This window comes from Hippocampus guttulatus, chromosome 20 (genome assembly GCF_054856545.1).
Source record: "Hippocampus guttulatus isolate MCC_2025c chromosome 20, RoL_Hgut_1.0, whole genome shotgun sequence".
In the NCBI taxonomy this organism is placed as follows: Eukaryota; Metazoa; Chordata; class Actinopteri; order Syngnathiformes; family Syngnathidae; genus Hippocampus; species Hippocampus guttulatus.
The window spans coordinates 1,459,808-1,472,337 of record NC_141280.1 but is presented as its reverse complement, the minus strand read 5'-3'; the positions used below and the strand labels follow the sequence as shown (position 1 = coordinate 1,472,337).

General features: G+C 43.5%; 1 protein-coding gene across 2 annotated transcripts; it reads left to right on the top strand.

Moving 5' to 3' along the window:
- Positions 1 to 2,644: 2,644 nt before the first annotated feature.
- Positions 2,645 to 11,710, top strand: LOC147187436 (adhesion G protein-coupled receptor F1-like). Of its 2 annotated transcripts, none has more exons than XM_086100686.1 (17): positions 2,645 to 2,803; positions 2,914 to 3,081; positions 4,115 to 4,372; positions 4,673 to 4,702; positions 4,782 to 4,870; positions 4,975 to 5,036; positions 5,255 to 5,379; positions 5,562 to 5,777; positions 6,806 to 7,006; positions 7,299 to 7,433; positions 7,520 to 7,704; positions 7,888 to 8,067; positions 8,159 to 9,529; positions 10,391 to 10,432; positions 10,878 to 10,934; positions 11,033 to 11,093; positions 11,408 to 11,710. In XM_086100686.1, the coding sequence occupies exons 1-17, from the start codon at positions 2,695 to 2,697 to the stop codon at positions 11,461 to 11,463; spliced, it is 3,345 nt and encodes a 1,114-aa protein (XP_085956812.1). In that variant the 5' UTR covers positions 2,645 to 2,694; the 3' UTR covers positions 11,464 to 11,710. The 2 variants fall into 2 exon arrangements, with proteins under 2 accessions (XP_085956812.1, XP_085956811.1); XM_086100685.1 differs by lacking the exons at positions 2,645 to 2,803; positions 2,914 to 3,081 and adding exons at positions 3,331 to 3,470; positions 3,581 to 3,748.
- Positions 11,711 to 12,530: the final 820 nt, after the last annotated feature.

Sequence of the window (12,530 nt, the reverse complement as noted above, 5' to 3'; positions counted from 1 at the left end):
CCATCAGAGATCATTAAACGGCTGAGGGATGCCGTGGCTAACGTCTCATCTGCTTTAGAGATAACTGATGATTTAACACTGTCAAGCTGGACCTTGTCCACAGGTGAGGCTTTCTGTCAGGTGATCGGGCTCCTCGACAAATGTAAGGAGCCGTTCTGATTCTGTTTTGAAATGGGTCACCAATAAATACTGTGGTGCAAATATCTTTTTCAGCCTGCCCCCTCAACTCTGCCGGAGGAACCGAATGTCAATGTGAAGATTCCTTCACTTGGTCATGTGACATCTGCGATACGTATGGTGCATGCAGCAATGCCAGTCCATTCACCTGTGACTGCATCAATGGAATCCCTCCATTTGGGAAGTTCTGTCAGCCAATCTCAAGCAAGTGCAGCTCTTATGACCGTGATGATCAGGACATTGGTTTTTCCCTTTACAGAGTAATATATTTTTTACAACATTTGCTTCACAGCCATCGGCCCATGTCCACCACTGACCGAAGGTACTGTACAAAGATTCGGGATATTTCAGCATCGGACATGTCTGGAACTGTTTTGAAGTATTGGGGGAATAGGTTTGGATGACTGCATTTGGAGTAACATTTTCTCCTGTCTCCTGCGACGTTACTCTGCTTCAGTGGACATTGTCCTCACGGTGGACACTCCAACCAACATGGAGCCATCAGAGATCATTAATCGGCTGAGGGATGCCGTGGCTAACGTCTCATCTGCTTTAGAGATAACTGATGATTTAACACTGTCAAGCTGGACCTTGTCCACAGGTGAGGCTTTCTGTCAGGTGATCGGGCTCCTCGACAAATGTAAGGAGCCGTTCTAATTCTGTTTTGAAATGGGTCACCAATAAATACTGTGGTGCAAATATCTTTTTCAGCCTGCCCCCTCAACTCTGCCGGAGGAACCGAATGTCAATGTGAAGATTCCTTCACTTGGTCATGTGACATCTGCGATACGTATGGTGCATGCAGCAATGCCAGTCCATTCACCTGTGACTGCATCAATGGAATCCCTCCATTTGGGAAGTTCTGTCAGCCAATCTCAAGCAAGTGCAGCTCTTATGACCGTGATGATCAGGACATTGGTTTTTCCCTTTACAGAGTAATATATTTTTTCCAACATTTTCTTCACAGCCATCGGCCCATGTCCACCACTGACCGAAGGTACTGTACAAAGATTCGGGATAATTCAGCATCGGACATGTCTGGAACTGTTTTGAAGTATTGGGGGAATGGGTTTGGATGACTGCATTTGGAGTAACATTTTCTCCTGTCTCCTGCGACGCTACTGTGCTTCAGTGGACATTGTCCTCACGGTGGACACTCCAACCAACATGGAGCCATCAGAGATCATTAATCGGCTGAGGGATGCCGTGGCTAACGTCTCATCTGCTTTAGAGATAACTGATGATTTAACACTGTCAAGCTGGACCTTGTCCACAGGTGAGGCTTTCTGTCAGGTGATAGCGCTCCTCGACAAATGTAAGGAGCCGTTCTAATTCTTTTTTGAAATGGGTCACCAATAAATACTGTGGTAAAAATATCTTTTTCAGCCTGCCCCCTAAACTCTGCCGGAGGAACCGAATGTCAATGTGAAGATTCCTTCACTTGGTCATGTGACATCTGCGACACGTATGGTGCATGCAGCAATGCCAGTCCATTCACCTGTGACTGCATCAATGGAATCCCTCCATTTGGGACGTTCTGTCAGCCAATCTCAAGTAAGTGCAGCTCTTGTGAATGTGACCATCAGGACATTGGTTTTTCCCTTTACAGAGTGATATATTTTTTCCAACATTTGCTCCACAGCCATCGGCCCATGTCCACCACTGACCGAAGGTACTGTACAAAGATACGGGATAATTCAGCATCGGAGATGTTTGGAACTGTTTTGAAGTATTGGGGGAAGAGGTTTGGATGACTGCATTTGGAGTAACATTTTCTCCTGTCTCCTGCGACGCTACTCTGCTTCAGTGGACATTGTCCTCACGGTGGACACTCCAACCAACATCGAGCCATCAGAGATCATTAATCGGCTGAGGGATGCCGTGGCTAACGTCTCATCTGCTTTAGAGATAACTGATGATTTAACACTGTCAAGCTGGACCTTGTCCACAGGTGAGGCTTTCTGTCAGGTGATCGGGCTCCTCGACAAATGTAAGGAGCCGTTCTAATTCTGTTTTGAAATGGGTCACCAATAAATACTGTGGCACAAATATCTTTTTCAGCCTGCCCCCTAAACTCTGCCGGAGGAACCGAATGTCAATGTGAAGATTCCTTCACTTGGTCATGTGACATCTGCGACACGTATGGTGCATGCAGCAATGCCAGTCCATTCACCTGTGACTGCATCAATGGAATCCCTCCATTTGGGACGTTCTGTCAGCCAATCTCAAGTAAGTGCAGCTCTTGTGAATGTGACCATCAGGACATTGGTTTTTCCCTTTACAGAGTAATATATTTTTTACAACATTTGCTTCACAGCCATCGGCCCATGTCCACCACTGACCGAAGGTACTGTACAAAGATTCGGGATATTTCAGCATCGGACATGTCTGGAACTGTTTTGAAGTATTGGGGGAATAGGTTTGGATGACTGCATTTGGAGTAACATTTTCTCCTGTCTCCTGCGACGCTACTCTGCTTCAGTGGACATTGTCCTCACGGTGGACACTCCAACCAACATGGAGCCATCAGAGATCATTAATCGGCTGAGGGATGCCGTGGCTAACGTCTCATCTGCTTTAGAGATAACTGATGATTTAACACTGTCAAGCTGGACCTTGTCCACAGGTGAGGCTTTCTGTCAGGTGATCGGGCTCCTCGACAAATGTAAGGAGCCGTTCTAATTCTGTTTTGAAATGGGTCACCAATAAATACTGTGGTGCAAATATCTTTTTCAGCCTGCCCCCTCAACTCTGCCGGAGGAACCGAATGTCAATGTGAAGATTCCTTCACTTGGTCATGTGACATCTGCGATACGTATGGTGCATGCAGCAATGCCAGTCCATTCACCTGTGACTGCATCAATGGAATCCCTCCATTTGGGAAGTTCTGTCAGCCAATCTCAAGCAAGTGCAGCTCTTATGACTGTGATGATCAGGACATTGGTTTTTCCCTTTACAGAGTAATATATTTTTTCCAACATTTGCTCCACAGCCATCGGCCCATGTCCACCACTGACCGAAGGTACTGTTTGGGATAATTCAGCATCGGACATGTCTGGAACTGTTTTGAAGTATTGGGGGAATAGGTTTGGATGACTACATTTGGAGTAACATTTTCTCCTGTCTCCTGCGACGCTACTCTGCTTCAGTGGACATTGTCCTCACGGTTGACACTCCAACCAACATGGAGCCATCAGAGATCATTAATCGGCTGAGGGATGCCGTGGCTAACGTCTCATCTGCTTTAGAGATAACTGATGACTTAACACTGTCAAGCTGGACCTTGTCCACAGGTGAGGCTTTCTGTCAGGTGATAGCGCTCCTCGACAAATGTAAGGAGCTGTTCTAATTCTGTTTTGAAATGGGTCACCAATAAATACTGTGGTGCAAATATCTTTTTCAGCCTGCCCCCTAAACTCTGCCGGAGGAACCGAATGTCAATGTGAAGATTCCTTCACTTGGTCATGTGACATCTGCGACACGTATGGTCCATGCAGCAATGCCAGTCCATTCACCTGTGCCTGCATCAATGGAATCCCTCAATTTGGGAAGTTCTGTCAGCCAATCACAAGTAAGTGCAGCTCTTGTGAATGTGATGAAACGTCATTCAAAGACGGAAAGCATTGCTGGTCTCCATCCATCCATTTTCTCAAGCTCATGCGTGTAGATGTATTTCTGTCTCTTGATTGTGAAAATTTCATCCATCGATACTTGACCCAGTTAGGGATGAAAACCCATTTTCCGTTCTTGCCTTGTACCTTTTGAAAGAGACTTCTAAGCCTCCATCCCCAAATATCCGTCCCTCCGAACCGTTCCATACCAGGAACGGAATCCCCATCACTGACTCTTAATTACATTTGCAAGCAAACATCATGTAATGATCATTTCAGTCATTTTTACTTGTGAATAAGAAACATATTCCAACTGTGCCCCACAGATCTCACCACCGCCTGTCCATCAAAAACACCCCCAACTCCAACACCAACCCCAACTCCAACCACAACACAGACGACACCGACGACAGCAACGACAGCAGCAACAACAACAATAGCGACAACAGTGACAACAGTGACAACAACAACAATAGCGACAACAGTGACAACAGCGACAACAGCGACAACAGCGACAACAGCGACAACAGGGACAACAGCGACAACAGCGACCACCGCAACAACCACCTCACCATCAACAGAAAGTAAAGTATCCGAGACATACACTCCAGTACAGTATACAACTCTTCCATTCATTCACCTCAAATCTTAACTCACAAGTACAAATACATGAACTCCATCAAAGGTAAAGTAAAACGACACATTTCAGAATCGCACTGGTTTCACAATCTTGAAACAAATTCACGTGAGAGAACTTTCCTTCACCCTTGCTGTGACATTTTAGTGTTTAATTCAACAACAGTCCAATACTTTATCCAATATTTTCTCCTGGACTGTTTGAGAACTTCTTCTAATTCAACTTTCCTCTCCAATTCACTCTTTAGGTTTGTCTACACCGGCCACGACAATAGACGGTAATTAAGTTTTACATAATGACTCTTCAAAATGAAGTCGTTAAATAATTTGTACTGACCAGCTACTTCTGCATTTTAGAGAGGTCATTATCAGTCACTTTGGAGATTGACTTTGATGAATCATACAATGATGAAAGTAACAGTGTTCACCAGAGATGTTCACAAGCTGTGAGTTCTTTTTTTCTCGTGGTCATTTCAAAGAACGCTTGCAATTGTTGTCACTGGTATCATTGTCGAACTCACACGTTGGATGTTCTCATACTTGCAAATAGATTGAAACGCATTCTAAGATCCATATCCCTGGTCTACTTTCAGCTGATCTCTTGGCCTTCAGGTAGATTGAATTTTTTTTTTTTTTAAACAATGATTTACCTTACCTTGCCGTTACGACAGTTCAATGCAAGACTTTTGGCCTTTGTTTCATAATTCTGGTCAAAGCTACCTTTTCGGTTCATGAGTGATCAAATAAGAAACATATCTCTCTCATTTTTCAAGTTGCTCTGATTAAATTCACGCACTGTAGTCAAATCTGATTTTAAATGTTTTCTATAGGACTGGTAGCACCATTTTTGACTTTGAAATTACTGCAAATATGACAATTCAAGACCAGGATGTTGATGCACTTCTGGTGGCAATATTCAATGACCTGAGGAATAGCTTCCCGATGAGGTTTGAGAGTAAGTAACTCATAATTTTGGAGACATTTTTCATGTCATCGCATCATTTGGTTTATCCATCCGCCTATCCATTTTCTAATCTGCTTGTCCTTACAAGGGTCGTGGGCATTTGGCAGATTTTTTCTGGAAAATCTTCAGCTGAATAATAATTGTAACACCCTCTGTGTTGTTTTTCATCAAAGGCAGCAGAAACTTAACATTTCAACCACGTGGCGTATTCTTCAACGACAGATTGAATGTGACATGTGGCCCACCACCACAGACGCTCCAGTTTCGTATCACCTCGAGCGAATGGACAATTGATCGTGCTTTAATAATCGAAGATGACCTGCACAGGTTTTCACGGGCTAATCGAATGGAAACGCTTGTGATCACCAATTTCTTTTTTACTGACAACGGTAAGAAACACTTGAAGCACCGTCTATGATCTTAAAATCAACAAAATGTATCCCTTCGAACCTCGTTCCAACAAACATCTTTCAATCTGCCATGATTTTGTTGCCATTAAGGATGTCTCGGCTGACCTGGGAGACTCCCTTTTGAACGTGCGGGACAATTTCCGCCTTCTCAGAAAGAAAGATTTGCTTCCCTTTACCGGACGTGTTTTCAGACCATGTGCTTGTCATGGTCCTGCTCTTGTGTTTCTCCAGCAGGTGGCAGAAGAGGGCCATTGCTCTATTTTGCACATCTGCTGCCTAAATAATCAGTCGACTATTTAAGGACGCTCGTGTCATTTTTTTTTTGGATTGTACGCGTTTGGGTTTCTTCTTCTCCATTTATTGACAAGCAATTTTCATTCGTTTTTTTTATCCTTCACCCTTTTTGCAAGTGTTTTACCGGGGTTGTACCAGTGTTCTTTGTCAAACTTTGTTGGTCCTGCGACCAATTTTTGTTCATTAAGCTTTTTTGTCAATTCTTTCCGAGTTTACGTTTCCTTGCGGAAACCTGACAGTGGTCAGGACCGCGTCGTGCCTCCGGGGGCACAACAATGAACATAGACTATCAGTCGTATCACAAAGCAAAAGAGGAGAATCCCTCACTGAACATTTTGTTCATAAGCAAGGTCGCGATGACAGTGAGCTTCCCATGGTTTGATGTAACAAAGGCCTTTTCATGAGTTTACGCAAGTAAATCTGGTTGTTATCATGAAGATCACGTTATAAAAAAGGTATTCGTTGTCAGCAAAATCGGCAGATGGAGAATGAATGACGTGAAATCGGGACTTTGAAATGTGAACGTTATAGGGGTGAAAAGGGGTTCGAGTGTACTCAACTATTGCACACTTGTCATCTTTTCTGGGGGAGATTGTGGAAAAGCAACTCAGTCTTAACCTTTACACCAGTTGAAATCATTTTCCTTTTGCTGTTATCTCCCACCTTGGTAATTCGCAGTCAAGTCTTACGTAATTGGCATAATATTATTTCAGGGCACTATCAATGTCGGCTGTTTGATGGGGATTCAAGTTTCCTGCAAGACTCCAATGAAAGATTCAGTCTTTTGGAAACACCCACCATTCGGATTGTTCCCCTAAAAAACACGATTGTGTGCGAGGTTGGGCAGGAATTGTCACTCCAGTGCTCTGTCCAGGAACCTTACCGTGTCAAGTTTAAAGACTTCCCAAATACAGGTAAGACTGAAACAGAAAGGCATCTACATTTGGCATTTTGCAGTTTATTCCCAAATTATTGCTCGAACCGTCAAAAGTGTGAGTTAGCTGTAATTAATACTGAGAAAAATGGAAAAAAACTACATGACCAATCGACGCAACATTTAACTGGGGGGTTCATGTGTGGATTTTTACTGAATCTGGGATTTTCAAAAATTCACATTCAGTTTACAGAATTTAAAAAAAATTTTTTTTTTTTTTTACTTTTTGTGAAGACTGTCACAGTGGTTTTTTTTTTCTTGCACTTGTTTAGAAACGGGCATTGCAATCCAACTTCTGAAAACAATCACACAGGAAGACTGCGATAACCAAGAAATAAGCATTGTTTGCCAAGTGATTGAATTTCCCCAATTCACACGGAACATCACGTTGCTGTTTGTCAGCGATGGTAAGTATTGAGCCGGCAACGGCCACACATTTCAGACTATTTCCCCCCCTGCCCTATCAGAGAGGTAAACATGCACATCTTTCCAGGTGGATTCACGTGTGTAGGTGACCCAGAATTTGGAAATGGATTTTTAAACGAAGTGGGTCAAGCTTCATGTGCAACAAATTATGTCGGAAACAGGACTGCCATTTGCAGGGAAAGCGGAGAATGGGAAGATCGCGAAGACAACTGCAACATCCAGAAAATTGTGCAACTATTGATTGAATCTGAGGTGAGATGGTTGACTTTTTTTCGGCACAAAATTAATGTCATTGGCCAACCAACGGGAGCGATTTCTCGATCAGTGGTTGTCTGGACATTGCACTTGGTAGTCCAATTTTCTGTGCGGAAACCTCGAGGCACCGATTGATGGTAACACTGTGTTTCCTGTTTTGTCTTTCCTCTGACAATTCAGTTTTTGAATGAACGGACATTGCCGGATTTCCTGGAGGAACTCAGCAATGCTACTCTTGTTCTAAGTGAGGAAGTGACTCAATCTCCCAACGACATTGAGTTCATTGTGAGAATTCTCAACAATGTAGCCACCTTGGTCACAGCATCTCCAACTATCCAGATCAGTCGGGACTCGATGGAGGTGTGTTTGTGTTGTCTCATCAAACAATACACAAACGGTGGATGTTAAGATATGGACTGACTTGAATTCTTTTCCCCCCTTTTTACTTCAGGATGTCCTTATCGTGACGGACGTCCTTAGTCGAGATCAGGCAAGGGAATCGTGGGACAATCTTAACCTTCAAGCTCTCCTTGAGGACACGAGACAGGTCACTCCCAGAAATGAGAGTGTCAGCTCATTATTGTTGTTTTCCCTTGAGGGTATCACGAGCAGGCTTGTCAATGGCTCTTTCAGCATTGAAACGCCGTTGATAGTCTTGAACAAAACGACTTTCACCGACAGCTTCAACGGGGATTTTAATTCCACCGTGGAGATCGACATCACGCAGTCTAACGGAGAGACCAACCTCACCGTGATCACCTTTGAATCTTTCGATAACATACTCCCCCCGAGAGACGAGAACAACGCCTCGGGCAGGGTCATCAACGGGAGAGTCGTCCTGGTTCAGTCCGACACGACCGTCGACGACATCACGTTCACCTTTGACATCGTAAACGACGGCCTTGGGAACCCTCAGTGCGTGTTCTGGAACTTTTCCCTCTTCGACGGACTCGGAGGATGGGACGGCGAAGGCTGCGAGCTCGTTCAACGAAAGGACGACACGGTCACGTGTCGGTGTGACCACCTGACCTCATTTTCGATACTCATGTCGCCCAGCGTTCCCAACAGCCGCGTGCTGGATTTCATAACCTACATTGGCGTCGGTATTTCCATGGCATGCTTGGTGATATGCCTGATTATCGAGGCGCTGATATGGAAAAAAGTTCGAAAGAGCAACACGTCACACTTGCGCCACGTTTCCATCATCAACATCGCAATGTCTCTTCTGATCGCAGACATTTGGTTCATTATCGGCGCAAGTATCTCCGAGGGAGATAAAAAGAATCCAGATGCCTGCACCGCCGCGACTTTTTTCATCCATTTCTTTTACTTAGCCCTCTTTTTCTGGATGTTGGCATCTGCCCTACTGCTGTTCTACCGCTCCGTCAGAGTCTTTGGTGGAGGACTTTCGAAAAACACAATGCTAGCTATTGGATTCTCGCTTGGCTACGGGGCCCCGCTAATTATCACAGTCATTACCATCGCCGTGACTGCACCCAACGACGCATACATTAGAGAAAATGTCATCTGCTGGCTCAATTGGGAAAAGTCGAGAGCACTTCTGGCATTTGTGGTCCCGGCACTGCTCATTGTGTTTCTCAACATTATCATCCTAATTGTGGTGATAGTTAAAATATTGCAGAGTCGGGGGATGACGCGCGGTGCCCATGAAGATGAGAAGTATGTCCTGGTCGTCATTATTCGCAGCTTGGCCATCCTCACACCCTTTTTTGGAATAACGTGGGGTCTTGGAGTTGGAATCTTAGTTGACCCAACTAATCTCGGAATCCACATCACCTTCGCCTTCTTCAATTCTCTGCAGGTGAGCTTCGGATGTCGTTCTGTATGTTTTGTGTTTATCTGTTGATATTTCATTCATATATTTGGAAGTCATCTTTCAATCTCGTGTCAATTTAGTCAACTGAATCAAGCTACGCTGGACATTCTCTCCCAGATTTTCAACTTTAACCCCATTTTCATATATTTATTGATTCTTCACTGGCTCCCTCTCCATTTTAGAGTTCTTTTGAAGAGCCGATGATTTGCTTTCAAATCTTGAAATGGCCTGGCCCCATCTTACTTCTCTGACACCGTTCGAGCGAGAGGGGATGGAGCCTTTTCTGTTCCCGTTCCCCCTGTTTGAAATGAACATTCGGCGAGCCCCCTCGCTGCTCATCTTTAAAACTCGTCTTCAAACTCCTTTTTATTCTTTGGCTTTTGACTCCGCATGAGAATTGATTTTTAGTTTGACTGGTTTTGTGCTTTCCACTGTTTTTTGTTAAACCAGACTCTACCAATTAATCAATAACAAAATACCCCTACAGGACTTCAAAAACAACCGCAAGAAATGGGGTTAGATGCAAGTTGGGAGTAGAAACAACTAAACATATGAGAATATAAAATACAAGCACAGGCCGGATCATCTCATACTAGTCTGAAAGCCAGTTAAAAATCAGAGCATTATGGATGAGCTGTAAGTGACTGAAAGCCTCGTTCATCCAAAAGGAACGAGCATTACGACAGTCATCACTGTTTAGTCCTAATTCAGAACTGCCATAACCATGTCATATTTATATTGAGTCATCATACGCAGATGTGGCTCTGGTTCGATGTTTCGCAAGCCGCTGCATTTCATCTTGAATCGGCACTGTTGTCTAAAGCTTCTCTTCTCTTCTTTATGTAGGGATTTTTCATATTAGTTTTTGGAACGCTCTTGGACAAAAAGGTATGTACCGTAATTGTTAAAAAAAAAAAAAAAACGATGTTTGGGTTCGCACGTCGGCCTCACAGTACAGAGGTTGCAAGTTTGATTCTCCCCATGCCCGTGTGGGTTTTCTCCGGGTACTCCGGTTTCCTCCCACATTCCAAAAACATGCATGGCAGGCTGCTTGAACACTCTTAAATTTTCCCGAGGTTTGAGCGTGAGCGGTTTTCTGTCATCATCCACAGTTAATTTGAGCCTAGTAATCGCAATCATTACATCTGAGCAGCCCCATAATTGTTCACAGACGTTTTGATGTTAGCCTTGCTTCGCTTTCCTTTATTGTGCTATTGGTAACACTCTTTGAAAAAATTATGATCGAAATGAGAAATCTTGTCATAACTCCTGGTAAGATTTATTAGAGTTGGACAGTCGAATGCTGATTTGTCTGCACTCCATTTTTTTTCAGGTTCGGTCAGAAATATCGATGTTCACACAGTCTCAGGCTTCGGGAAGTGGGACAAAGGTTAGAACGCGATTCCTTCACACTTTGTTGGCAGATCGTCAATCCTGTACTGATTTGTGTGGGGGTTTTTTTCTTCTTTTTTTTTTCAATTCTTTTAGAGCTCGAGTGCTGAAAATTCATCAAGCGGATGGCATATCTGGAAGAACTTTGGAAGAAGAGGTATGGTGTCATTTGAAAAGTGGGCTATTTTATTCGGCGCAAGCTTTGCGTTTTGGAATCGAGCAGACGACCTTGCGCCATTCCGGGCGCTCCACAGCGGCCCAAGGGTGTTTTCTCTGACAGGGCCCTGCTGCGCCTGACAATTTGATGGGCAGTGCATTTGATGGGCTGTACTTTGCAGTGTGGCCACATTATGCAACAGCAATTTATATTTTGAACCGCCGCAAAAACTGTGGCGGAAACTCCGGTAGATAAATCTATTTGCACACATTTGGTCTTGGATTAAGTGTGGGGTTTTTTTGTGTGTTTTTCAGGTGTTAGTAACCCATCATCGCAGGCCTCCTCATCATCCCAGGCGATCAACACTTGATACCCGCTGCAAAATTCGCAGCTCAGACTCAACAACCGACAAACTGTTTCCAAAAAGTGGTGTCAATGTTGCTCATCCTGAAATGTCATTCAAAAGCCGATTTTTCCGAACTTTTTGTGCATAAGCTATGTACTCTAATCACAGAAGCGGTTACTGGAGATGCTGACAGCATTAGATCAAGGCACCCCTCGCATAATTGGAAATGTCTCCATTGTGAGAGAAATAAAGGTTTTCTTATCTTATAACACTTCCTTGTATGTTTGTGTATTATCTCAGTCTTTTAGCTATTGTGCGTTATTTAACATTCCGATACTTGCGTTCTAGCGCTATGTTCCGTGGTTAAGAGCTTAATTACTTCAAGACATTATGAACACTATAGATAATTAAGTATTATTAGTGATATTTTAATAGTGGGGAGGCAGAATTCAGTCTGCCTCACTTTATGATCTATCTGCAGTTTTATGCAATCAATTGAATATGCAACTCAGAAATATTAAACACATTAGCCTCACTGTAAAATCTGAAAATGACAAATGTTTGAAAACTCAATTGGAGACATGGCAAAAGACAGAGCATGCACTTCCCAAAAGCCTCCTCTGTTTTAGTACAGTGCCCCAAAGTACATAGATAAAGTACATAATGTGGGTAGGATTCTGAAAAAAATAAAATAGGTCAAGTCACAACTGTCAAAGTGCAAATTAAAGTCACCTGTCGATGGACATTCCTTACACACACGCACACACACCCAATGGGCACACCCTGACACATACTTCCTCAAAGCATCGCATTTTTATCCAACCAGCGGCCTTTTGTCTGTAATAATTTTCTTTCATTTAAAGCAATTCTTAAACCAGGGGAAAACTGTACAAAACAATTTATGACCAAAACGATGACGACGCTCGCTTCGGTAAACTTAGAACAAACGATACATCTGTGAGGAGCCAAATGGACATCCTGAGGAATACAGTATATACTCTAGTCGCTTAGTATCAGGGTGGGGAACTGTTACTATCAAGACATGAAAAACCCAATTTAGGTATTCATCCATCCATCCATTTTCCGATCCG

Coding starts and splice junctions, on each gene's coding strand:
- LOC147187436 (XM_086100686.1), top strand. CDS start 2,695: ATGGAGCCATCAGAGATCATTAATCGGCTGAGGGATGCCGTGGCTAAC. Junction 5,037..5,254: donor GCTGATCTCTTGGCCTTCAG/GTAGATTGAATT, acceptor TGTTTTCTATAG/GACTGGTAGCACCATTTTTG. Junction 7,705..7,887: donor AACTATTGATTGAATCTGAG/GTGAGATGGTTG, acceptor CTGACAATTCAG/TTTTTGAATGAACGGACATT.